Source organism: Martes martes, assembly GCF_963455335.1.
Source record: "Martes martes genome assembly, chromosome: 1".
In the NCBI taxonomy this organism is placed as follows: Eukaryota; Metazoa; Chordata; class Mammalia; order Carnivora; family Mustelidae; genus Martes; species Martes martes.
The window spans coordinates 196,675,632-196,703,494 of NC_137888.1; the positions used below are offsets into that span (position 1 = coordinate 196,675,632).

At 43.7% G+C, this 27,863-nt stretch overlaps 1 protein-coding gene across 2 annotated transcripts in view; it reads left to right on the forward strand.

Annotated features, from left to right (window-relative positions):
* Positions 1 to 14,876: 14,876 nt before the first annotated feature.
* DCAF1 (DDB1 and CUL4 associated factor 1) overlaps positions 14,877 to 27,863 on the forward strand; it is a 75,933-nt gene continuing 62,946 nt past the window's right edge. Inside the window, exons 1-3 of one of the 2 annotated variants that reach the window (XM_080820772.1) lie at positions 14,877 to 14,984; positions 24,307 to 24,371; positions 25,333 to 25,450. In XM_080820772.1, coding sequence (XP_080676898.1) covers positions 25,341 to 25,450 — 110 coding nt within the window. In that variant the 5' untranslated portion in view covers positions 14,877 to 14,984; positions 24,307 to 24,371; positions 25,333 to 25,340. The remainder of the gene's footprint in view (positions 14,985 to 24,306; positions 24,372 to 25,332; positions 25,451 to 27,863) is intronic. The other variant, XM_080820771.1, reaches the window with a different exon arrangement.

Sequence of the window (27,863 nt, forward strand, 5' to 3'; positions counted from 1 at the left end):
AGGGAGGTTGGGGTGCAGTTTTCTTTCCTCTAAACCTCCAAAAACCATCAAAAGCTGTCAAGGCGAGAGAAAAGAAGTGAACAAACATAAAAACCTCCAGAGAACAAAAACCTGAAAAAAAACGTTTTTCTCAGAGCCCACCCCCTTGAGGGGGTCGGGAGGACTTAACTCAGGGAACATCATTGACTGAAAACCCACGTGGCAGCCCCCTCCCCCAGAAAACAAATCAGGAAAAAAAAAAAAAAGACTACAAGAGAACAACCACCACTACTTCATAGATACAACTTTTATTTTTAATTCTTTCCCACTATTCTGGTTCATTTTTTTTCTTTTTTTATATAGATAATTTTTTAACCTATTTACCATCACAGTGAGATGTCCAGTACATCAAATTCCATGATAAACTTCTAACCTGAATTTTTTGATACATACACATGTGTTTTTCTTTTGCTTTTCTATTTTCTTAATTTTTAAAAAAATTTTTAATTTAGTTTAGTCCAGTTTATTCCTTTTTTATTTTTATTTTCTAATATTCATATAGAGTTAAACTTCAAGGTAATCCCCTTTCTCCAAGCAATGCTACCCCTATAGGTGAACCAATTTTTAATCCCCCTTTTTCTTAGGAAAGTTGAGTCCTTTAACAAAGATATCAAGATACATCCAGGAAGAATCAAAATAACCTTCCTCGCCCACACCGAGAATCTATAACCATGCTCCCATCTTTCTCTTCTGCCAGTGTCTCTGTGTATTTATGTTTGTCCGGATAGTATATAAATCTTATACTTGGGGTTCTTCTTGACGAGGCTCCTCCTTTTTTTTGCTTATGTATATATATATTTTCTCTCGTCATATACTTTTATCAGTCTTTTTGTTTGTCTGTTTTTGTTTGTATACGTCATAAACCTTACCCTGGGGCCCATTTGGGCTGAACCTTCACTTTTATCTTCCCTTTTTTTCCTGTCTCTCTCTCTCCCTCTTTTTTCTTTTTCTTTTCTTTTTTCTCTCATTTGGGTGGGGAATCCTGAGTGCTCAGAAGTGTTCCAGGGTGCACCTTGACTGCACCACGGTCAATACATCCAGCTACATCTGTCCAGTCATCTCTCACCAAAATGACTAGGAGGAGGAATCCCCAACAGAAGAAAAATACAGAGGATGGGCCTTCTGCAACAGAGCTAACGGCTATCAACATAGACAATATGTCAGAAAGAGAATTCAGGCTAACAATTATCCAGGCAATAGCTAGGTTGGAGAAAGCCATGGATGACCAAACGGAATTGATTAGGGCAGAATTGAAAGCGACCAGAGAGGAGGTTCATAATGTTAGGGCAGAGCTGAAGGCCACCAGGGATGAGGTTCACAACGCTCTCAATGAGTTCCAATCTAATCTAAATTCTCTAAAAGCTAGGGTAACTGAGACAGAAGATAGAATTAGTGATCTGGAGGACAAACAAATAGAGAGAAAGGATCAGGAGGAAGCCTGGAACAAACAGCTTAGAAGCCACGAAAACAGAATCAGGGAAATAAATGATGCCATGAAACGTTCCAACATCAGAATTATTGGAATCCCTGAAGGGGAGGAGAAAGAAAGAAGTCTAGAAGATATAGTGGAACAAGTTTTTCATGAAAATTTTCCCAATCTTGCGAATGGAACAAGTGTTCATGTACTAGAAGTAGAAAGGTCCCCCCCCAAGATTATAAATTCAAAAAAAACATCCAGGCACCTCATAGTAAAATTGAGGAATCATAATTGTAGATACAATCTCTTGAAAGCCGCTAGGACAAAGAAGCTCCTTACCTACAGAGGAAAGCCCATCAGAATAACGTCAGACCTGTCCACAGAGACCTGGCAAGCCAGAGAGGGCTGGCAAGATATATTCAGGGCACTAAATGAGAAGAACATGCAGCCAGAATACTTTATCCAGCAAGACTGACATTCAAAATGGATGGAGAGATAAAGAGTTTCCAAGACCGGCAAGGCTTGAAAGACTATGCAACCACCAAGCCGACACTGCAGGAAATATTAAGGGGGGTTCTATAAAAGAGGAAAAATCCTAAGAATAGCATTGAACAGAAATATAGAGACAATCGACAGAAAGAAAGACTTCAAAGATAACACAATGTCAATAAAAACGTATCTCTCAATAATCACTCTCAATGTGAATGGCCTAAATGCACCCATAAAACGACACAGGGTTGCAGATTGGATAAAACGACAGGACCCATCCATATGTTGTCTACAAGAGACCCATTTTGAACCTAAAGATACACCCAGACTGAAAGTGAAGGGATGGAGAAGCATCTTTCATGCCAATGGGCCTCAAAAGAAGGCCGGGGTAGCGATTCTCATATCAGATAAATTAGATTTTAAACTAAAGACGGTAGTCAGGGATACAGAAGGACACTACATCATTCTTAAAGGGACTATCCACCAAGATGATCTAACAATTGTAAATATCTATGCCCCCAATATGGGAGCAGCCAATTACATAAGAAAACTATTAATCAAGATAAAGAGTCATATTGATATGAATACATTAATAGTAGGAGATCTTAACACGCCTCTCTCAGAAATAGACAGATCATCGAAGCAGAAAATCAATAAAGAAATAAGAGCATTGAATGATACATTGGACCAGATGGACCTCATAGATATATACAGAACATTCCACCCTAAAACAACAGAATACTCATTCTTCTCAAGTGCACATGGAACCTTCTCCAGAATAGACCACATACTGGGTCACAAATCAGGGCTCAACCGATACCAAAAGACTGAGATTATTCCCTGCATATTCTCAGATCACAATGCTTTGAAACTGGAGCTCAATCACAAGGAAAAGTTCAGAAGGAACTCAAATACCTGGAAGCTAAAGACCACCTTGCTTAAGAATGCTTGGATCAACCAGGAGATCAAAGAAGAACTTAAACAATTTATGGAAACCAATGAGAACGAAGACACTTCACTCCAAAACCTATGGGATACAGCAAAGGCGGTCCTAAGGGGGAAATTCATAGCCATCCAAGCCTCCCTCAAAAAAATTGAAAAATCCAGAATACACCAGCTGTCTCTACACCTTAAAGAACTGGAGAATCAACAACAAATCAAACCAACTCCACACGTAAGAAGGGAAATAATCAAGATTAGAGCAGAGATCAATGAGGTAGAAACCAGAGATACAGTAGAACGTATCAACGAAACTAGAAGCTGGTTTTTTGAAAGAATCAATAAGATCGATAAACCATTGGCCACACTAATCCAAAAGAAAAGAGAGAAAGCCCAAATTAATAAAATTAAGAATGAAAAGGGAGAGATCACAACTAACACCAAGGAAGTAGAAACAATCATCAGAAGCTATTACCAACAGTTATATACCAATAAGCTAAGCAACCTAGATGAAATGGATGCATTCCTGGAAAACTATAAACTCCCAAAATTGAACCAGGAAGAAATTGACAACCTGAATAGACCGATATCTAGTAACGAGATTGAAGCAGTGATCAAAAACCTCCCAAAAAACAAGAGCCCAGGACCTGATGGATTCCCTGGGGAATTCTATCAAACTTTCAAAGAAGAAATAATACCTATTCTCCTGAAGCTGTTTCAAAAAATTGAAGCAGAAGGAAAACTTCCAGACTCTTTTTATGAAGCCAGCATTACCCTGATCCCCAAACCAGGCAAAGACCCTACCAAAAAGGAGAATTTCAGACCGATATCACTGATGAATATGGATGCTAAGATTCTCAACAAGATCCTAGCAAACAGGATCCAACAGCACATTAAAAAGATTATCCACCATGACCAGGTAGGATTCATCCCTGGGTTACAAGGATGGTTCAACATTCGCAAATCAATCAATGTGATAGAACAAATCAATAAGAGAAGAGAGAAGAACCACATGATCCTCTCCATTGATGCAGAAAAAGCTTTTGACAAAATCCAGCATCCGTTCCTGATTAAAATGCTTCAAAGTATAGGGATAGAGGGAACATTCCTGAACTTCATCAAATCTATCTATGAAAAACCCACTGCAAATATCATCCTCAATGGGAAAAAGCTTGCAGCCTTCCCATTGAGATCAGGAACACGACAAGGATGCCCACTCTCACCACTCTTGTTCAACATAGTATTAGAAGTCCTAGCAACAGCAATCAGACAACAAAGAGAAATAAAAGGTATCCAGATTGGCAAGGAAGAAGTCAAACTCTCTCTCTTCGCAGATGACATGATTCTTTATATGGAAAACCCGAAAGACTCCACCTCCAAACTACTAGAACTCATACAGCAATTCAGTAATGTAGCAGGATACAAAGTCAATGTCCAGAAATCAGTGGCTTTCTTATACACTAACAATGAAAATACAGAAAGGCAAATTAGAGAATCGATTCCATTTACTATAGCACCAAAAACCATAAGATACCTCGGAATAAACCTAACCAAAGAGGTTAAAGATCTGTACTCGAGGAACTACAGAACACTCCTAAAAGAAATTGAAGAAGACACAAAAAGATGGAAGAGCATTCCATGCTCTTGGATGGGAAGAATAAACATCGTCAAAATGTCTATACTGCCCAGAGCAATCTATACTTTTAATGCCATTCCAATCAAAATTCCACCAGTATTTTTCAAAGAGCTGGAGCAAATAATACTAAAATTTGTATGGAATCAGAAGAGACCCTGAATTGCTAAGGAAATGTTGAAAAACAAAAATAAAACTGGTGGCATCACGTTACCTGATTTCAAGCTTTACTACAAAGCTGTGATCACCAAGACAGCATGGTACTGGCATAAAAACAGACACATGGACCAGTGGAACAGAGTAGAGAGCCCAGATATGGACCCTCAACTCTATGGTCAAATAATCTTTGACAAAACAGGAAAAAATATCCAGTGGAAAAAAGACAGTCTCTTCAATAAATGGTGCTGGGAAAACTGGACAGCTATATGTAGAAGAATGAAACTTGACCATTCTCTTACACCGTACACAAAGATAAACTCGAAATGGATAAAAGACCTCAACGTGAGACAGGAATCCATCAGAATCCTCGAGGAGAACATAGGGAGTAACCTCTTTGATATCAGCCACAGCAACTTCTTTCAAGATATGTCTCCAAAGGCAAAGGAAACAAAGGCAAAGATGAACTTCTGGGACTTCATCAAGATAAAAAGCTTCTGCACAGCAAAAGAAACAGTCATCAAAACAAAGAGGCAACCCACGGAATGGGAGAAGATATTTGCAAATGACAGTACAGATAAAAGGTTGATATCCAGGATCTATAAAGAACTCCTCAAACTCAACACACACAAAACAGATAATCATATTAAAAAATGGGCAGAAGATATGAACAGACACTTCTCCAAGGAAGACATACAAATGGCTACCAGACACATGAAAAAATGTTCATCATCACTAGCCATCAGGGAGATTCAAATCAAAACCACATTGAGATACCACCTTACACCAGTTAGAATGGCCAAAATTAGCAAGACAGGAAACAACGTGTGTTGGAGAGGATGTGGAGAAAGGGGAACCCTCTTCCACTGTTGGTGGGAATGCAAACTGGTGCAGCCACTTTGGAGAACAGTGTGGAGATTCCTCAGGAAATTAAAAATAGATCTTCCCTATGACCCTGCAATTGCACTGCTGGGTATTTACCCCAAAGATACAGATGTAGTGAAAAGAAGGGCCATCTGTACCCCAATGTTTATAGCAGCAATGGCCACGGTCGCCAAACTGTGGAAAGAATCAAGATGCCCTTCAACGGATGAATGGATAAGGAAGATGTGGTCCATATACACTATGGAGTATTATGCCTCCATCAGAAAGGACGAATACCCAACTTTTGTAGCAACATGGACAGGACTGGAAGAGATTATGCTGAGTGAAATAAGTCAAACAGAGAAAGTCAAGTATCATATGGTTTCACTTATTGGTGGAGCATAACAAATAATATAGAGGACAAGGGTAGATGGAGAGGAGAAGGGAGTTGAGGGAAATTGGAAGGGGAGGTGAACCATGAGAGACTATGGACTCTGAAAAACAACCTGAGGGTTTTGAAGGGGCGGGGTGGGAGGGTGGGGGAACCAGGTGGTGGGTATTAGGGAGGGCACAGATTGCATGGAGCACTGGGTGTGGTGAAAAAACAATGAATACTGTTACGCTGAAAATAAATAAAAAATTAAAAAAAAAAAAAAAACACCCTCCACCCCAAGGTCAGCCAGGGGTCTCCAATAAGACTCTAAAATCCCAGCTGACTTCTTTTTTTTTTTTAAGATTTTATCTGTCAGTGAGAGAGAGAGAGAGAGAGAGAGAGCAGCAGGCAGAGGGAGAAGCATGTTCCCCACTGAGCAGGGAGCCTGATGCGGGACTCGATTCCTGGGATCCTGACCTGAGCCGAAGGCAGACACTTAACTGACTGAGCCATCCAGGCGCCCCCAGCTGACTTCTTTAGAAGCCCCAGAAAGCATGTTTGGACTTTTGCTGGTTGAGGAGAGCTAAAGTCCAGCAAAGGAACGCTGCTTTGATGTGAAGCTTCTGGGCTGGAGGAAGACTGGTTTCTGGCTGGTTGTGTATCCTGGGAAAATTTCTCCCCTCTGGACTTTGAGGTCTTCAAGTGAAAAACCAGAGGATTGGACGGCTGATCAGTGGGACCTCACCTCTGCTGACAGAGGGAGTCTGGGCTTTGGCTGCTTAGCAGCCCAGTCTCTGGTGCTTTTCCTGTGACTTGGGGACTTCCTTGTAACCACCCTCAAAGCAGGCACTATTGCCCCATTTCACAGATGAGGAATTGACACCCAGAAGTGTTGTCAGGACCACATGGCTAGAGAGGCGCGGGGGCAGGATTCTAAACCAGGGTGCACGCTCTCCTTCCCCGGGGCTGGATCACTGACCCTTCTGTCTGGCTTTCACTGGAATAGGTGCTGTGGTGTGTGTGTGTGGCAGGTGAGTGGGTGTGTGGGTAGGTGGAAGACAGGTTCCCATGGCTTCCAGTAACAGCAGGGGCCGGCTTACTCCGCCCCCAGGATTTCAGGTCTCTGGGCCCCAGCCCAGGGTGAAGAATATCACATCCATATCCTGTTTGATGCCGGCCTCTCCTCCCAGACCAGTAGTAGTTCGAAGCCTGGGCTGTAGATGAATCACCTGTGGAACTCTGGGAAACAATGATGCCTATGGCCCATCTTTAGAGATACTGATTTAATTTATATGGAATTGGGTCCTGGCACTGGGAGGTCATAAAAACTTCACAGGTGATTCCAAAGTGCAGCCAGGCTTGACAGCCTTGGACTAGCCTGCTGGCTCCTTGAAGAGCCTTGTTTGTTGCTTCAGCATGCCTGGCCCTAGGGAATGTCTGCTCTTCTTTGCCCTGCCTCCCTAGCCAGAAGGGCACAGCAGCCTTTGTTCTCAGGTACAATGTAACTAAATTTCCCTGTAACAAGGTCCACAGTACCCTCCCGAGACTTTGCTGTCCTCCATAGAATAGCCAAGGCCATGATGGTTTTTTATGGATTGTTACAAACAAAAGCCCCTGGAATCCAGTCTTAGCCTGTTCTGGGGGCGAGGAGCTCACCCTACTCGAGTCCCCTCTGCTTTACATCTCTGGGGGAAAGAAATGGGGAGGGCAGGGTTTGCTCTCCATCTGGGCTGTCCTGGGTATCTTCAGGCTCCCAGCTAAGGCTTGCAGCCCCTACGGAATCAAACAGGTCCTGCTGTCAAAAAAGTATGAGGACAATTCTGGAGGTTATGAGGATCTCAGAAGAGAGTCAGGCAAATTTGGATGCTACCCAGGGATTGAGAGTCTCCTACCTCCTGCCTACTGAACTCAGGTACAGAAAGGGGCCTGAGGTGCTCCTGACCTAGGACACCTAGGTGGGCTCTGTGATGCTGATTTCAAAACCCATAAGAGAGAGTCAAAGTTGAGGCAGATGGCCAGGGGAGAGGTGAGTTGGGGATCTATCGGCGGTTGTAACAAAGCTGAACCAGAACTAGGAACTAGAAGTAGTGGTGGTGGTGGGGGGGACACTCAGGACAGGTCTCTGAGGTGGTCCCTACAAGTGGTATCCCTTGGCTCGTTCTCTTTCTTCGTAAAGCGTGGGCTTTGAAGTCACGGATTCACGGCAGGTCAAGCCTGGAAGGGTCTGGAAACCACATGAAGGATAGTTTTCAAAGTGAGTTCCTGAGAACCCTAGGGAATTCCTCAGAACTGTTAGGAGCTCTGCCACACTGGGTCCTGCAACTCCCAACATGGCTCCTTTAATCTAATTAATGAACTGCTGTACCAGATTTCACAGGGAAAATAAAACAAAACAAAATGATTCTACAGTAAACTAGTACTACCAAAATTTGAAAACCACATATCCAGTAAACTTCTGAGGGGAAACTTGCCCTGGGTCACCTTCTAGTCTTTTACTTAGGCCAGGCCTGTCCCCACAGCTCACTCACGGGCTCCACAGAGTAGACAGCAGATGGCCCTCTGTGGAGGCATGGCTTCCATGCTATGACAAAAATGGCCAAGAGAGGAGCCACGTGAGGGAGGGCCACTCTCAACAGAATGAGCGACCCAAGAACTAGACCTGCAGTTCCTGAGAGGAGGGTGAAGCTGCTTTGGCTCTAATGTCAAAAGCCCTCAAGATTCCAGTCTGTTCTTACCCTGAAGGAAATGTAGGGACCTGGCTTCAGAGGCAGGGCTCTGCGGTTCCTGGCTGCTCTATCACCTCCTGGGATGTGAGCATTCTCTTTAAGGGAGACAGTTCAATCCCTAGACTGTGGGCCTTTGAGGCCAGGGACACGTCATCTCTACCTTGTGCTGCATCCTCCTCAGCCCAAGAGACACAGGATATGAGGCTAGGCCTAGAGCCAGAACTTGGGAATCCTGAACTTCACTGAAAATATCTTTTGGTTGATTTGTTCTTCAAACAAAGCTTCAATGAACTGGCTCCCCCCACCCCCCACATACAAACTGGAACCCTTTCACAACAGTGGTGACTTTTCACCCTAGATGTAGTGAAGCTTTCTTCTCCCTTCTGTCTTCTTTCCTGGGTTGGCTTCTCTGGTGGTGAGTCTCTAGACTCTGGAGACAGTAGGCTCTGGGGACTCCCATTTCTTCTCCTAACCTTCTTCTTCCTCAGAGCAGTCCAACAGGTGAGGGCATCCCAAGGCTATCAGGGCTGCTTATCGATGCAGCAGAATTTGAGAGCATATGCTTGCCCAGGAAACAGGTGAACATTCAACCACAAGTCAATGACCATGACTGTATTGCACTGAGGGGAAGATCAGGTGCCCAGCTCGGAGGTCTTAATCTTTCTTTGCCATGGAACATCCAGAACATCAGTGATCAGAACTTTTATACATACCGAGTTTGTGTGGGACCCTCTGTTCCCCCTCTTCCCTGGGGTCTCAATGGACAGGATGATGGCCAAAGACCACAGACCTAGGCTCCTATTGTTTTCACCTGTTGGCCATGACTAAGATCTGAGAAACGGTCCTCATTCTCAGGTCTCTGCCTGACCCCCTCATGCTTTACGGGCTGAACCACTCCAGACCCCACACCTCCCTCCGGAGTCCAAAGGTCACTTCTGAAGCCCTCTGTATCCCAGGTCATGCCCGCTAATCCCTGCTTGTCCTGGTCCCTGATCCTGTGGGGAGGCAGACAGTTTTGTGACTTCACAAAAAGCTATCCTGTGACAAGTTTGGACCGGATGAAGCAGGAGCTGGGCTGAGGGGCTCCCCCCAGAAACATCATGTGACTTTTCATGGAGAGACATCCCCACCTCTGAGGGAATGAAGAGGAACTGGCTCATGGTGAGAGCCCAAGACATCTTCTACCTTTAGAGACTCCTTCCCTTGATGACTTCAGCTCCCAGGCCTAACTGGATATTCCTGGCTACACTGGCAATATTTTTCAGAGGTCCAGGCCCACTGCAGCAAGTTTTAGGGAGGGCCAGAGCTGGTGGCTACTTCAGGTGGTAGTGGTGGGCCTCTGGCCTCTGAATTGGAAGTCAGACCAGCCTCCTCTGATTAGACAAAGCCATTCTTCTCCAGGCTTCTCAAAGTGAAAGAACTGATGGAAGCTTTATGTGACCTGTAGTCTTCATCAGGGTTTGCCCCGGCAGTCTCCAGTGTACCTTCAAACGAGTCAGGACTGAGATCCCTGAATTCCACAGAAAGGTCTCGTAGCCACAAGGAGGTATTGCCCAAAATCCAAGGTCTTTTCTCTCCAGTGCTGACTCCACCATTCTTTCTCCTGGAAGAATTTATGATTCCAGGATCCTGAGGCAAAAGAGGTTGGGGGTGTTTTCTCTTTACCTTCCTTGCACCTGTTCCCCAAACTCTACCCTGGAGCATAGCCTCTGGAAAGGGCAGTCCCCAGGAGTCAGCAGGGATGTTGACTGGCAACTGGGATGGAGCATCCAATAAGTCCTAGGGGGAAACTGGTGGGCAGAAGTTGACCCTCTTCATTCTATAGCCCTTGTTTGTGCTAGGTGGGTTCCTTGTGAAGGTAGCCCAGGGTTTATCATCTCTGGCCACCCCCTCTGCTCTCTACCTTGATTGTAACATCACCATCCTGCAAGAGGATGCAGAGTAAAGAAGCAAGAGTATTCTGGCCAAGGGTTCCAGATTCAGGTTTTATCCCAACAGGGAGGCAGTTTGGGGAGGGTGACATGTCTGGCTTCACATCCAAGGGGCTCCTTGGTCCACTATCTTCACCCTTTATCAGTGGTAGTCCTTGGAGACATGAAGAGGCCTAGGAGGAGATCTCCCTTTCTTTTTTTTAAAGATTTTATTTATTTATTTATTTGACAGAGAGAGATCTCAAGTAGGCAGAGAGGCAGGCAGAGAGAGAGAGGGGGAAGCAGGCTTCCTGCTGAGTGGAGAGCCCGATGCGGGGCTCAATCCCAGGACCCTGGGATCATGACCTGACCTGAAGGCAGAGGTTTAACCCACTGAGCCACCCAGGTGCCCCTAGGAGGAGATCTTCTTAAGCCACCCTCTGATCCATGCAATTTTCCGTTCTGGGGTGGGACAGAGAGTGGACAGGCAATCTTCCAGGTTGGTTGCTCCTCGACTTTCCAGAGCTTCCGAAAATAGGATTTTTCTGGTGGGGAGCTCATTTCTCATTTACATGAGAAAAACCTAAGATCTTCCAGCAGGCAGTCCTAGGGGGCAGAGAGAAACCAGCCAAAGAATTGCCAATGGGGACAGCATTAGACCAAGAATAATCAAGATAGGAGTAGTCATCCCTTCCCTAGCATTTACTGTGTGCCAGGCCTCAAGCTAAGCATTTTACATGCATTCTCACATTTACTCCTCAATGTTAGAAAGATCTTATTCCCACCTTCCAGCCAAGGAAACTGACACTGCAGAGGTGAAGCTTTAGGCCAGGGTCCCACAGTTGGTAAAGGGGAGCACCAGTATTAGGATTCAGGTCTGTTTTCTTCCAAAGCTGGACCCAAGTGCTGACCCATCTCCTTCTGCAAACTCTTTCCAGTAAAGAGGAAAAACTATGTTCTCATTCCTGACCATAGGTGAAAGGGTTAAAGAGAGAAGGGTGGAAGGGAAGAATTTGAGCCTGATATCACCCACATCATCAGCTTGTGGCTAAAGGAGCCTTGACTGCTTGGACTGTCTGATCTTTAATGAGACCCATTGGGAGACAGCTGTTCTGATGTCCTTCTAACTACTTTGCAGTTGATTTAAGAGAGGCTCTAGGGGCCACTGGTGGGGAGTCCTTGGGGTCCGTGGCTGAGCAGTGATTCTGCAGGGGGTTGCCAGATAAAATATAAGATGATCAGTTCACTTTCAGATAAATTTCAGATAAACTGTATTAAAAAAAATTCAAGTATGTTCTAAAGATTGCACGGGGTTTTTCTGGAGGTTCCGCAGTCTTGCTGGAACCTGGTGGTGAGGAGCTGGGGTGGGTCTCCGGGGAGGATTCCTGCTTCATTTTGCATCTGAGCCTCAGGGCCCTCTATGAAGTTGTACTTGTGGGAACAGGAGGCAGGGCCTGGGTTCTAGAGACGGCTGCTGCTGTGGCCACCGGACAAGGTGGGTTTGAACTTGTCTTTGTAGAGCCTCAGATTCTCCCTCTGCAAGATGAAGGTGGTGGATGTAGATGCTGTCACACAGTGGCTTTTGTGCACACCGCATGGGCAGTGGGGGCAGTGTTCCACTTTTCTAGGTGGCTGCCAGGGTTCCCAGGCAAGGGGAGAGCACCAAGTGAATGACTTGGAATTCCCTCTTTGTCCAGCTGGGGGGAGGGTCCCCAGAGCCTCGTAGCCCTAAGCCTCTCCACGCTGGCTCCTGGGACCCTTGGACACTTGCAGGAGCAGTCTTGTTCAGCCAACAGTGGAGCAGGGGTGGATGTGGGATTGCTGGCTTTGTTTTCTGGCTCCAAGAAGTTGTAGGAGGAGGCACAGGAACTGTGTGTCACCAGGGTGGGGGTGGGCTGGTGAGAACACCTGGGTTCAGTGGGCCTGGAAGTAGGTGACTGCAGAGAAGGGGTGGTAGACCAGGGTGGAGCATCCTGGGGCCCAGAAGACTTGATGCTATTGATTTTCGTGCTCCAGTGCATGGGAATGCTTAGGGGTGAGGGCAGGTGGAACATATGCAAGTCTGTAGCCCTTAGTGTTCGGGCCAGGGATGGGTGGCTCTCTCTCTTTCTCTCCCACCAGGTAGCCCTGTAAGCATGACTTAGTGCCCTTTAGGATGGTGGCTGCTGTTTTCTGAGGCACACCACAGAGAGGGGCTGGGCACAGGCAGAGCAGGGGGAGACAGTCCAGAGATATCCCAGAGAGGCCAAGGAATCTCTTTCCAGTGATTCAGGAGCGATGTGTCAGAGTGAGCCAGGTGTGTGGGTTTGTGCTTGTAGGTACTAAGATGTGAAAGTGTTGTCTGTGAGGACTGGTGCCAGTGCATAGGTGTGCATGTCTGTGTATCGGGCACATGTTCCTGTCCTGTGAAATGTGTCAGTGTGCATGCTTGGAATGTGTATGGAGCCTGGAAACCAGGGTGCTGTCCCTTACACTTCTCAGAGTGGTAGACTGGGTGTGCCAACAGTTGTGTGGCTGTGTGTGTGTGTGTGTGTGTGTTGGCAGGGGTAAGGAGGCTGCAGGCATTATGGAGAAAAGATTCTGGAGAGAACAGCTCTAGAGGCCCTGTATAGCTCCTGTTCTGCTTCCCCAGCCTCCTGGGTCCCAGCTTCTCCAAAGCTCCTCCGTGTTGCTCTTCAATCCCATCACTGACCCAGAGCCCCAGCCTGGGTTTATGAAGGGGAGCAGTGCCATCTGGTGGCAGACTGAGGCTGCGCCAGGAGCTGGTGAGCCAGACCCTGGGTTCACACGAGAGCTCTTTCAGGATCCCAGTCAGTAGGGAAGTCACTGCTGTGCTAGCTAGAGTAGGGAAGGAGGGAGGGTATCTGAGGCTTAAATGTTCTAACTTCATGCATTTTGGGTTCATGGCTCAGGCAGGCATGGCAGGAAAGTCAGCTGAAAGAGTGCTGGAGGATAGGTGAAGGACAGTTGTGAGTGCAGTCTCTGGGTCCACAAACCTGGGCCCTGTTCCTTGGGCCCCCTCTCTGAGCTCAGATTTCTCATGTGTAGAAGTGGTTACCCATATCTATCCTGTGGTGGTTGTGAAGGTTGTATGAAAAAGTTTGGGTTAAACACTTGGCTTAGAGCTGAGCCTGCTGTAAATTCAAAGGAAATGGTAGTACCCATTACTAATACAGGCAAAGTTCCAGAAGCACAGAGAAGTGAGCTGTGTGTCATGGCAGGTGAAGGTGTTGCAGAGAGGTGACAGGTCTGTGGCACTGTCACCTCACATTCTAGAATTTTGTTCCTGAGCAGCTACTCCAAGTTACAAACTCAAATGAGGAGGGAGGTCTCTCTTCTGGAAAGAGAGGAATGGAATCAAGAGACCCACATCCAGGCTCTAATAGCTTCTTACTAGTTGTGGAACCTGAGCACAGCAGCAGGCTTGCTGTGTCCTGTGTTCCCACCCCTGTGAAAATGTTGTTTGTAAGGACTCCATAGCAATGCATAGAAACTTGCTCAGTACTCCCAGAGAAAGAAAGGCTGGTTAGGATCTTGTCAGGTAGAGATTCTGTCAGCGTAGAGTCACATTTATTTTTCATGTCTGTAAAAAGGGATCCCTGAGTCAGAGTCAGGAGTCGTTCTGGTTCCACTGCTACTTGGTTGTGGGATGTTAAGCAAGTCATTGGTCTTCCTTTTCCCAGCTGCAAAATAAAGGACTTAAGTTAGATGACCTCTGAGCCCTGCCTTAATCTATGGTCTTTTAGTTTTTTCCCTTTTCTCTGCCCCACATGAGACCTAGGATAAATATTTATTGATCCTTCAGGTTAGCCCTTGAGCATAAAGACAAAGGAAAAGCAGTGTCTTCTCTTTAATGAATGTTGTGATTTCTAATATGCTTGTGGGAGATATTTTCCGAAATACTGGTATACTCTAGGTATAATGGGGCAAATGATAGAATAGAACAGAGGCTCACCCCTGTCACAGAGGGCTGAATAAGGTACTGAGAAGGTGTCAAGTGGCTGTAGCGCTGACTTGGATGGATCGGGTCCGCCCCTATTCGCTTCCGCCTGCCGAAGGTGCCAATGAGTACCCAGCAGTTCGAGTCTATACGGAAAAACTATAAAGCCCAGAAGTCAATGCGCGGGGAGTTAGTACACAAGCACCAATCTAGACTGGTAGGCCCCTCCCCTACAAGCCGAACTTCATTTCCCAGGAGGCTCCGGGGCTCTTCGATTTCTCCTTCCGCCCACTGCCCCGAGCCTCGCGCCAAGTCGGGGTGCGCGCGCGCTCGCGCGCGGGGCACGTAGCACGCGAGTGACGCATAATATGTGGGCCGCTCTGCATCTGTGGTCGCGCTGTGTGTGAGTGAGGGAGAGTGAGTGCGGGACCTGAGGCGGTGTGTGTGAACTGTGGCCGCTGGCGGGGTCAGGGGGGAGCGGCGGAGCCGCCCGGGAAGGTGAGTGGGGGAAGGAGACAGACGGCTCTCTGGGAAGGCCAAGAGAGGACAGGGCGTGTGGCCGGGCGGGAGAGAGAGTGGGCGCCGGACTGGGGGAGGGGCGGCACCTGCCTGGGCCGCCGGCGGGGAGGGGGCGGGCCGGGCCGGCGGGGAGGCTGGGTACGGGGCCTGACAGGACTTTTCCTTCTCCAGATTCTTGGTTCGGGGGCGGGGCCTCCACGGTCTCCCAGTCCTCAAAAGAAGCTCCCCGAGAGTAACTCTTCCGCCCGGATTGGGGGGCAGGGGTGTGCTTGCCCCTGCCTGGAGGAGGGATGCTTCTCATTCCCCTCGTCAACCTTTCTCCTTCCACTCTTTCCATTTGCCGTTCCGTACGGGCTGGGGGGCTCCATCTTCCCTGCCGTACGGCGGCCCCCTTCCCGTGCTGTGTCTCCGCCTCCAGCTCCAGTCACCTGGGCGGGCTCTCCCCTCCCTCGGCCTCGTGCCACCTCCCTTTGCACCCGTCCGGCTTTCTGACCGGGCGAGGGGGGCGGAGCTTTCCGGGCACTCCTCCCACCCCCACGGTGGAGGGGAGGGGTGGAGAGAGAGGTGTGTGGGTTTTGCAGCGTGGAACCAAACCTCAGAGTGCCCGCCAAGCTTCCCGGGAGCCTATTTCCGGGGATTATAGTCGTTTTCATCTGGGGTGACAGGCATTTGCTTAACTCTTCTCTTCCTAGACGGTTTCCGTCTCACTTCCTCTTACACAAGTGTTAGCGCTTGGGTTTCGCATTTGTTGATGAATAATTTTGGAGTGTGTAATGGTTCTTTTTGAGTCCAGAATGAATCGTCTTTGCATACGTCACATTGTCCTCAGTTTTTCTTTACTCTGCCTTTTCTGCGAAGCCTTTTAATTACTATACACGTTTAATTATTAGCATCATCTTCCTGTTCTACACGCTTTGTTAATGTACAGAGTGAGGGGTTCATTGGCAGTGTCGTCCTGTAATTTTCTTTTTCCTGTGTACTGGAGTTTACCTTTAAGGTTTATATAAGCTTGTATATGTAGACGCTTTAGGAATTGATTTGGTATTTTTTTGCTTGATGCTGTGAAGATTTTGGTATCTAACAGTATTATCTATTTTCGAGTCGTAATATATTTTGGATGTTAATAAATACAGAAAGTGGAGACTATAAAGGAAGTCCTCAAAATCTCTTGAGTAGTTGAGCACAGTGTTTTACTGTTCTACCTGTTGTACAGTTATAAACTTAATAGGGGAGGAATCTGGTAGAATGAACCACAGCATGGTTTGAAGTGAAAGAAATTGGGTTTATGTCAGTTTTATTATTATTATTATTTTGTTATTGTCATGGACACTAATAGAAAATTGTTATATGTGATTTTATATGTCATATTAATTATTGGGTAAGTTTTACTTGAAGTTCCAAACTTGGATTTCTCACCCCCTCCCCCGCCCTTTTTTTTTTTTTTTTTTTAAATAAAGAAGAATGCTTTCAGACATTTGTTTCATGATTTTAACCTTATGAGGTCTGTCCTTAACGTGGACTTGATTTTAGGCTTTGGTGTAGTTTATGCTGAATAGGCCATTAAGTATTATGTATTTGGGGAGTATAGACTTTATGATTTAAAGTTACAAAAGTTTACAAAAAATAACAAAAATGATAGAGCTGGGTTAATAACCTGTCCTGGAAAATCTTTATCCTACCATTACCCCTCAGAAAGCTGTTACCTGTGCAAGAGTAATAGGCATTATGTTTCTTGTGTGTTCTTCAGAGTTATTTTATTCCAGGGACAGGTGCATGCATGTGCCAACACACGTTTGGCTTTTCTCATTTGACATATATTTAAGAGCTGGTTCAAATTGGCAAGGAAATGCGTCTTAATTTTTTCAACTTCTTAATTATGGAAATTTTCAAATGGTTGAAAGAATAGTGAAATGAACAACTTGTTCATCCGTCCAGAGTTGATGATTATTGATATTTTGTTATATTTTCTCTATTGGTGTGGTGTGTATTTCTTATTTTGTGGAATCATTGGAAATCAGTTGCATACATATCACCCTTACATATTGGCAGGCAACCTTTAGGATAAGGACATTCCACATATTTTTTGTAGGGCTTTATATTATTTCATTGCATTTAACCCTCGCAACCCTCACAATAGCCATTTCCATTTTACAGATAAGGCAGTTGAGATTTGGAGAAGTTAAATAACTTGACCCCGATTTCACAGGTATTACCATTTGCAGAGTTGGCATATGAATGCTTGAAATCCTCTTCTACCAAGTACCAGTTGATTGGTCTTTGGGACTTCTCTCAGCCCATTCTGTCATCTGCAAAAAAGGGCAGGGTGGTTGTGAAAATTCAGAGTAACATAAGAAATTAGCCAAAATCTGTCCCATATTAATAATCAGTAATTGGTAACTATTGTGTCATTATTGGATAGGCCATAAATTCTGTGTACCACTTAAAGAGCTCACTTTAAAACATGGTGAATTGAGTAATGTACTTTCACTGTTCAATGCGCAGGGATGACTGAACCTTTAACATTTTATATAAATTGTCTTTCATTGATAATGAAATGAATTATCATTATTATTTTAGTCTGAGTTTATATTTTTCCTGGGCGAGTGATCATTCCCAAAGTTATAATTATTCTTAAGTGTAATTCATTGCAGGTTTTGTTTTTTTGTTTTAATTTTTTTTTTAAAGATTTTATTTATTTATTTGAGAGAGAGAGAGTGATAGAGAGCATGAGAGGGGAGAAGGTCAGAGGGAGAAGCAGACTCCCCGTGGAGCTGGGAGCCTGATGCGGGACTCGATCCCGGGACTCCAGGATCATGACCTGAGCTGAAGGCAGTTGCTTAACCAACTGAGCCACCCAGGCACCCTCGTTGCAGGTTTTGAAAATGATGCCAAAAGAATATGTTTTTAAATTGCACTCTAAAATTCTATTATTTAAATGCTCTTGAGTTGACCTTTATTAAACCTAATATTTTCTTTTAACTTCGGTGTTAACTATGTTGATCACTTAAGTTGTCCAAGAGGCATTTCCTCCTGATCTTCCTTTTTTTTTTTAAAGATTTTATTTTCTTTTATTTATTTGACAGACAGAAATCACAAGTAGGCAGAGAGGCAGGCAGAGAGAGAGGAGGAAGCAGGCTCCCTGCTGAGCAGAGAGCCCGATGCGGGGCTCGATCCCAGGACCCCGGGATCATGACCTGAGCCGAAGGCAGAGGCTTTAACCCGCTGAGCCACCCAGGCGCCCCTCCTTTTTTTTTTCTTTTTTTAAAGATTATTTATTTATTTATGAGAGAGAGAGAGAAAGTGCGTGCATGAGCTCTCAAGCTGGCAGAGGCAGAGAGAGAAGTAGGCTCCCTGATGAGCAAGGAGCCTGATGTGGGACTTGATCCCAGGGCCCTGGGATCATGACCTGAGCATAAGGCAGCGGCTTAACCGACTGAGCCACCCAGGCATCCCATCCTCCTCTTTTTTACACTTTATATTTTTATTTTTTATTCGACAGAGAAAGAGAGCAAGCACAAGCAGGGGGAGCAGCAGGGGGAGAAGTAGACTCCCCACTGAGAAGGAAGCCTGATGTGGGGCTCGATCCCAGAACCCTGGGATTGTGACCTGAGCAGAAGGCAGATACCCGACTGAGCCACCCAGGCACTGCTTTATTTTTTTATTTTTATTTTTAGCTTTTTAAAGTAGGCTCTGTGTTGCACATGGACCCCAGTGTGGGGCTTGAACTCACAACCCTGAGATCAAGACCTGAACTGAGATCAAGAGCTGGATGCTTAGCTGACTGAGCCACCTAGGCGCCCTTGTTTTTCTCCATTTAAAAAAAAAAATTTGTGGTGGGGCACCTGGGTCGCTCAGTGGTTGGGCATCTGCCTTCAGCTCAGGTCATGATCCCAGGGTCCTGGGATCAAGCCCCACATTGGGCTCCCTGCTTGGAGGGCAGCCTGCTTCTCCCTCTCCTACTCCTCCTGGTTGTGTTCCCTCTCTCACTGTCTCTCACTCTGTGTCAAATAAATAAATAAAATCTTTAAAAAAATTTGTGGTAAAATTCGCATACCATAAATTGACCACTAACCATTTTAAAATGTTCAATTCAGTGGCATTTAGTAGACTAATGATGTTGTGCAACCATTACCTCTTTTAGTTTCAAGACATTTTCATCACCCCATTTCCATCATTCCATATCTTCCCCTTTCCCAAGCCCTGGGCAACCAGGAGCCAGCTTTCTGATGGATTTACTTATTCTGGATGTTTCACATAAGTAGAATCCTACAACATATAACCTTTTGTGCCTGCCTGCTTTCACTTAGCATATTTTAAGTTTTCATTAGTGTTAACATGTATCAGTACTTAATTTCTTATTATGGCTGAATAATAGGGCATTGTATGAATGTAACTGTTTTGTTTATGCATTCATCCTTTGATGAACATCTTTTGGTTGTTGTTTCCATCTTTTGGCTATTGCAAATATGCTACTTTGAACATTTGTGTGTAAATATTTCTTTGAATGTCTGTTTTCAGTTCTTTTGGAGATATATATCTTGGTGTGGAATTGCTGGGTTATATGGTAATTCTGTATTTAACTTTTTCTTAAAACTTTCTGAGAAGGGGCCAGACTGTTGCCATAGTTGTGCCATTTTATGTTCCCACCAGTAGTGTGCATTCCAGTTTCTCCACATCCTGCCAGTGCTTGTTATTTTCTGGTTTTTTGGTTATAGTCATTCTAGTAGGTGTCAGTGGTATCTCATTGTGGTTTTGATTTTCATTTCTCTGGTGGCTTATGATGTTGAGCATATTTTCATGTACTTGTTAGCCATTTGTCTATCTTCGGAGAAGTGCCCATTCAGGATCTCTGCCCATTTTAATTGATTGATTGATTAATTATTGCGCGAGAGAGTGCGCACACATGAGCGTGAGCACTAGCTACGGGGAGGGGCAGAGGGAGAAGCTGACTCTTCTCTGAGTAGGGAACCTGATCCGGGACTTGATTCCAGGACCCTGGGATCATGACCTGAGCCGAAGGTGGAGGCTTAACCCACTGAGCCACCCAGGCGCCCATCTTCCTATTTTAAAATGAGGTTTGTTGTTGTAGTTGTTGTTGTTATGGAATTGTAGGAGTTCTTTATATATCCTATCCAGAGTCCTTATCAGATACATGATTTGTGAATACTTTCTCCCATTTCATGGTTTGTCTTTTCATTTTCTTGATAATGTCGTTTGATGCACGAAAGTTTTAAAGGTTGAAGTCCAATTTATCTGTTTGTTGTTTTGTTGCTTATTCTTTTGGTGTCACAAGTAAAAATCCCTTGCCAGTTTCAGGGTCATGAAGATTTACCCCTATGTTTACCTCTAAGAATTTTATAGTTTAAGCGTCTGCATTTAGGTCTTTGATTCATTTTGAACTGATTTTTTATGTGGTATGAGTCAAGGATTCAGCTTTATTCTTTTGCATGTGTATATCCAGTTTTCTCAGCACAATTTGTTGAAATACCATTAGACTTTCTACTAACAGTCTACTGGTCTTTCAGTAAATTCTTTCCCTATTGAATGTTCTGGCACACTTACTGAAAATTAGTTGGCCGTAAATGTGAGATTTTTATTTCTGGACTCAGAGTTCTTTTGCCGTGGTGTATGTGTCTTCTGTCCTAACACCTATACCATAGTGTTTTAATCACTGTAGCCTTGTACTAAGTTTTGAAATCAGAAGTGTGAATTCTTCAACTTTGTTCTTTTTAAAGAAGATAGTTTTGGTTTTCAGTGTGTTCATTTTTGCAAAAAAATATCATTAAGATTTTGATAGGGATTGCATTGACTATTGACAACTTTAGAGAGTATTGCCATTTTAACAATATTAAGTCTTCTAATCCATGAACATAGGATGTCTTTCCATATATTTATTTAGTTTTTCTCTGTTTTTTCCCAGCAGTGTGTTATAGTTTTCAGTGTATGTAAGTCTTGTGCTTTTTGGGGTTAAATTTATTCCATAATATTTTATTATTTTTGGTGTTATTATAAATGATATTGTTTTCTTTTTAAGTTTATTTTATTTTATTATTATTATTATTTTTTAGTAATCTCTGCATTCAGTGTGGGGTTCAAATTCACAACCCTGAGATCAAGAGTTGCATGCTCTTCTGACTGAGTCAGCCAGCTGCCCCAATGAAATTGTTTCCTTAATTTCACATTTGGAGTGTTCATTGCTGGTATATAGCAATATACCTGATTTCTGTGTGTTGATCTGTAGTCTGTAATTTTGCTAAAATTTCTTAATTAGCACTAGTAGTTGTTTTTTTTTTTTTGCAGTTTCTGTATAGAATCATGTTACATGTAAATAAGGTTAATTTTACTTCTTCTTTTCCAACTTGGATGCCTTTTCTTCCTTTTTCTTGCCTGATTCCTATGGCTAGAACTCTAGTACAATGTTCAGTACAAGTGTGAAAGCAGGTATCCTTGTCTTTTTTGTGATTTTGGGGGAGAAAGCTTTCAGTCTCACTGTTGAGTATAATGTTAGCTGGTTTTTTTTTTTTTTTTAATGCCCTCTACCACGTTGAGGAAGTTCTCTTCTATTCCCAGTTTGAGTGTTTCCCCCCTCCCCCTAAAGGGATAATGGATTTTATCAGATGCTTTTTCTATATCAGTCAGATGAACATGTATTTTTTTCCTTCATCCTATTATATTACATTAGTTGATTTTAAAAAAAGATTTTATTTATTTATTTATTTGACAGAGAGGGAGAAAGAGATCACAGGTAGGCAGAGCAGCAGGCAGAGAGAGAGGGAGAAGCAGGCTCCCTGCTGAGCAGAGAGCCTGATGCTGCCCGATCGATCCCAGGACCCTGAGATCATGACCTGAGCCGAAGGCAGACACTTAACCCACTGAGCCACCCAGGCACCCTCAGTAGTTGATTTTTGTATATCAAACCACCTTTGCATTTCTAGGATAAATCCCACTTGGTCATGATACATATTTCTATTAATGTGCTGCTGTATTCAGCTTGCTAGCATTTTGTTGAGATTTTTGCATCTGTATTGATAAAGAATATTTGTAGTTTTCTTGTGACAGCTTTATTTGGCTTAGGCATCAGGGTAATGCTGCCTTCATGGAATAGATTAGGAAGTGTCCTTCTATTTTGTGGAATAATTTGAGATTGATGTTAATTTTCTTTAAACATTAGAGTTCACCAGTAAAGCCATCTCTCTCTTACACTTTTAGGATGCGTCTTCAGAGCTTAATTTTGCTATTAACTGCTTTGCATGGTTTCTAGATCTTTATCATAAAATGCCCCCACTCTTCCCTCCCCTCCCCCCAGTATTCCTCAAGATTGTGAAGGTCATGAAAAACAAGGAACAACTCAAAAACTCATAGACCAGAGTACGTGAGGGAGACATGACACCTAAATGCAGTGTAGTATCCTGGATGAGATCTTGGAACAGAAAAAGGACGTGAATGGAAAAACTGGTGAAATCTAAATCAAGTTGAGTTTAGTTAATTAATATATCAATGTTGGGTTTCTTAATTTTGACATTATTCCACTTTAAAATAATATGGTGGCATTAGGGGAAACTGAACTGGGTGAGGGATATATGTGAATTCTTTCCAATATCTTGCAACTTTTTTTGTAAATCTAAAGTTATTCCAAATAAGGTTATTTTATTTTTTTTTTAAAGATTTTATTCATTTATTTGACAGAGATCACAAGTAGGCAGAGAGGCAGGCAGAGAGAAAGGAAGGGAAGCAGGCTCCCTGCTGAGCAGAGAGCCCGATGCGGGGCTCGATCCCAGGACCCTGGGATCATGACCTGAGCCGAAGGCAGAGGCTTTAACCCACTGAGCCACCCAGGCGCCCCCCAAATAAGGTTATTTTAAAAAATGCATAGTCAGTTGCAGTAAAAAATACAGCCTGGGTTTTTTTTGTTTTTGTTTTAAAGATTTTATTTATTTATTTGACAGACAGAGATCACAAGTAGGCAGAGAGGCAGGCAGAGAGAGAGGAGGAAGCAGGCTCCCTGCGGAGCAGAGAGCCCGATGTGGAGCTCGATCCTAGGACCCTGAGATCATGACCTGAGCGGAAGGCAGAGGCTTTAACCTACTGAGCCACCCAGGTGCCCCAGCCTGGGTTTTTAAGTTAAAGTCAGAGGTCCGTATTAGTCACACCTGCAGCATTTCCTTTTTGCGACTCTGGCTAGAAAGACTGAAAATGTGGATTCTTCTCTGTAGAAAAGTAGGCTTTAGGGGCGCCTGGGTGGCTCAGTGGGTTAAAGCCTTTGGCTTCAGCTCAGGTCATGATCCCAGGGTCCTGGAATTGAGCCCCACATTGGGCCCTCTGCTCCGCAGGGAGCCTGCTTCCCCCTCTCGCTCTCTGCCTGCCTCTCTGCTTACTTGTGATCTCTGTCTGTCAAATAAATAAATAAAAAATCTTTAGAAAAAAAAAAGTAGGCTTTAAATTAAAAAAAATTTTTTTGAAAAATTTGTTCTCCTTTGGTGACATGAATCACTATTCACTATTATTGCTTCTACTAGTATTGCCTCTACTTTATTAAAACACCGATGTTTACATTTTAGAGAGTTGATGGTATTTTTCACAAGTATTTCCTTTGGTCTTATGGTAGGTATCTTTAGAAGAGTCGATAATAATCCCAGATCAGTCAGTAATCTCTTTTTCGTGTTAGACTGTTTTTATAGAATTGTTGCTATTTCTGTGAAAATACAAATTTTGGATGGAATGTCTGACATTTTGATCCTAAGACTACTTTGGCAAAGAAGTTGATCTGTAAACCATCTAAACATTTGGGTCTTGTTTATCTCTTTTGGAGCCCCTTATAAATAAGCCTCTCTTCTTCATACAGCTTTCTCATGCAGCTCCTGCAAAGCTTGTCTCAGCTCCCTGTTCTGTATCCCTGGGCTGACCACTCAACCCAGCAACTTCTCTCTGTCTCCAGCCTCTCATGCTCCTAGGAAGTCAGCGATGAGAGATGTTAGGGAGCCTGAAGGTCAGATGGGCTTATTATAATGCTCCTTCCAAACTTTCATGTTGGTAATGATACCCACTTTAGTTCTTGGGTTTTTGTTAACAATTGACAGGGACAGGAGCACCTGGGTGGCTCAGTCAGTTAAATGTCTGCTTTTGGCTCAGGTCATGATCCCAGGATCCTGGGATGGAGCTGTGCATTAGACTCTCTGCTCAGTGGGGATCCTGCTTCTCCCTCTCCCGCTCCCCCTGCTTATGCTCTCATGTGCTTGCTCTCTCTCTCTCTCTTTTAAATAAATAAATTAATTAAAATTTTTTTTATTTACTTATTTGACAGAGAGAGACACAGTGAGAGAGTGAACACTGAGCCGAAAGCAGACACTTAATGACTAAGCCACCCAGGTACTTCTCAAATAAATAAATAAATTCTTAAAAAAAAAAAAAAAGAGGGGGGTGCCTGGGTGGCTCAGTGGGTTAAAGCCTCTGCCTTCTGCTCAGGTCATGATCTCAGGGTCCTGGGATCGAGGCCTGCATTGGGCTCTCCGCTCAGCGGGGAGCCTGCTTCCTCCCCTCTCTCTGCCTGCCTCTCTGCCTACTTGTGATCTCTGTCAAATAAATTAAAAAAAAAAATTAAAAAAAAGTATTGTCAGGGACACGTTATTTATCTTTCATAGACTTTTCCCCTGAAGACTTAGAAGAGAAAAATATTTTGGGAGTGATTTTTGCCACCTTTCCTGTTAAAAAACATAGCTTCAAAGTTTTAGACCTCAGAAAGCTAGAGTAGGGATTTGTGTGTGTGTGATATGTAGGTGTATGCATTTCTTTAAAAAAGATTTATTTATTTTTAGAGGGAGGGGGAGGGGCAGAGAGGGAAGAAAAGGGAGAGGGAGAGAGACTCTGAAGCCAACTCCTCAATGAGCCCAATGTGAGGCTTGATCCCATGACCCTGAGACCATGACCTGAGCTGAAACCAAGAGTCAGGTGCTTAACCCCCTGAGCCACCCAGGTGCCCCAGTTGTATGCATTTTTGAAGAGATAAAGGGACCCAGCTTTTTGTCTGTTTTTTAGAGGGGTTCCTGGTCCTAGAAGTGGTGAGAATCACAATTTTGATCCAGTTGCTTGTCTCATTTGACAGTTGAGCAAACCGAGCTTGGGAGGGGGTGAGGACTTGAAGAGTGTCCTGGCTCCCAATGCTAGGTTTCCCATTGTACCACAAATAAAATTATCTGAATGAAGGGTCTGGGAGTTAAGTTTTTGTTGTTTGCTCATCCCTTTTCTCTCCCCTTTTCAATTTTTGTGGGAAGTATGTCAGGTTTATTTGCCTGTGTTCATGTGCTATTTCTGTATATTTTTGATTCCTTAGGCCAAGCCATGACTACAGTAGCGGTGCATGTGGACTCCAAAGCTGAGCTCACTACCCTGCTGGAGCAGTGGGAAAAGGAACATGGCAGTGGGCAGGACATGGTACCTATTCTTACCAGGTAGGAACAATTATGTTTTTTTATAAATTCGTTTGAAAAAAAGGGACAAATTGGAGGCAAGTATGGGAACATTTTCATCTTGACTGCAAATTCTGAATCCATTTTTTCTTTCAGAACTAGTCTTTATCTCACTACTTCTTGAAACTCTACGTTTCTTCTCAGGCTGTTGGTCCTTATTCTCCTTTGTAGGTTCTTCTCTTGTCTGTGTTTCACCCTTAGGGTTTTGTTGGTGGTTCTTTTTTCTCTTCACCCTAGATAGTCCACCTAGATATTTTCATTCCTATCCATGATTTAAAACATTATTCTTAGGTTAACTTTCAGATCACTATTTCTACTTCAGATCTCTCTTTTTAAAAATTTCAGACCCTTTTCTCAGCTGCTTGGTGTATACATCTTTACCTGGCTGTTTGCAGACACCTGTACATACCCTGTCTACAATAGAGCTTACCATCTTCATCCTGCCTCCTTTCTCATTCACAGTTTGTGCTTTTGTTCTCTCCACTTTGGTGTACAGTGTCTTCTAACAGTTTAGTCCCCATGCCCTGAGGATTTTTGCTTTCTCTTTTTTCCCATTCCCCCTTCCCACTTCCTTCATTAGATACTGATCATGTTTTGACTAGCCTCTTAGGCAGTGTAAATTTTCTCTCCATCTCCAGTTTACCCTCCTCTAAATACATCCGCCTCTTTGCTGAAAGAGTCTTCTTCCTGACACACAAATCTGATTGTTATACCTTTGATCATACTTCTTCTCTGGCTCTATTTTCCCTACAGAATAAAATGTAAACTTTTTAGAGTGGCTTATGAAGCCATTTATGATTTGGCCTCTACCTCCTTTTTCTGCTTCATAGTATTAGTCTCCTTCAGTAAGGAATAGTACCATATTTTCTAATGCCTGTGTGTCTTTACACTTGGCTGTTCCTTTGGCCTGAAATGCCTTTCCTTGGTATGTCTGTCTGCCTGGCAAACTCACATCCTTTCAAGAAGCAGTTTGAGGGACGCCTGGGTGGCTCAGTTGGTTGGGCCGCTGCCTTCGGCTCGTGTCATGATCCCAGGGTCCTGGGATCGAGTCCCGCAACAGGTTCCTTGCTCCGCGGGGAGCCTGCTTCTCTTGCTGCCTCTGCCTGCCTCTCTGCCTGCTTGTGTGTACTCTCTGTCTCTCTCTCTCTGGCAAATAAATAAAATCTTAAAAAAAAAAAAAAAAAGAAGCAGTTTGAGAATCATGTCTATAAAACTCTGTGACTTTGACATCCGCAGGTAGGTTTGGGCACTCCTTTTCTTTTTTTTTTTTTTTTTTTTAAAGATTTTATTTATTTATTTGACAGACAGAGATCACAAGTAAGCAGAGAGACAGGCAGAGAGAGAGGGAGGAAGCAGGCTCCCTGCTGAGCAGAAAGCCCGATGCGGGGCTCGATCCCAGGACTCTGGGATCATCACCTGAGCCGAAGGCAGAGGCTTTAACCCACTGAGCCACCCAGGCGCCCCTTCTTTCTTTTTTTAATACTCCAGTCATTCTCGTGTGTGTGTGTGTGTGTGTGTGTGTGTGTGTGTGTGTGTATACACATGCAAATGTATATATCAAATCTGGTATAATTTTAATTCCCCCCATTTTCACTCTTAACCACATTGTACTATAATTTTTTTTTTTTTTGCATATGTTACTTCACTAAATTGTAAGGCTTTTTTTTTTCTTTGTTTTGTTTTTTTAAATTAAAAGTTTTTTAAAGACATGTACTACACCTTTTTATTGTTGTCTCCTCAAGACGGTGACTTGTGCATGCCTGGTACATAGTAACTGTATGGGACATAATTTTACTGAATGATGTGTGAAACAGGAGAGTGAAAAATAAAGGCTGAAGAGGGATGCCCATGGTTTTTCTAAGGAGGAGGTCACTGGAACATGAGGATCTTTAACATTTAATCTTTGATATAGCAAAGAAAAAAGCCTTTTGTTTGTGCAATGATGTATTCTATAGAAATAAAGAGAACTATGATCTTATGAAAGTTTAAGTGGGGATAAATGCTTTGTTGCTCTCAATATATTGGGAGCATGTGAAAAGCACAGTTTTTTAAGGAACAGTATTATTGCTGACTGGTGGAAAGTGGATTTTAATTTATAGAGTCATTGGAGATTAAGAACTACTAATCACAAGATACTTGGATGCAGCCACAATGAATTTAAAGAATCTAAGTATTGTGCAGTTAAAATGTGGATTATTGGTATAACTGTGAGAGGAGAGAGTCATAAATGGGGATGATAACATTAATGGTAGATTCACTTAATTGGAAAAAATATTTATTGAGTACATATACCAAAGAGAGTGTTTTATTTTCAAGATTATTTCCCATCCATAATCATATTTGACCCTCAGCTTTGTCCCTGTGCTTTGGTATTTAGTAATGTAAAGCCTAAACT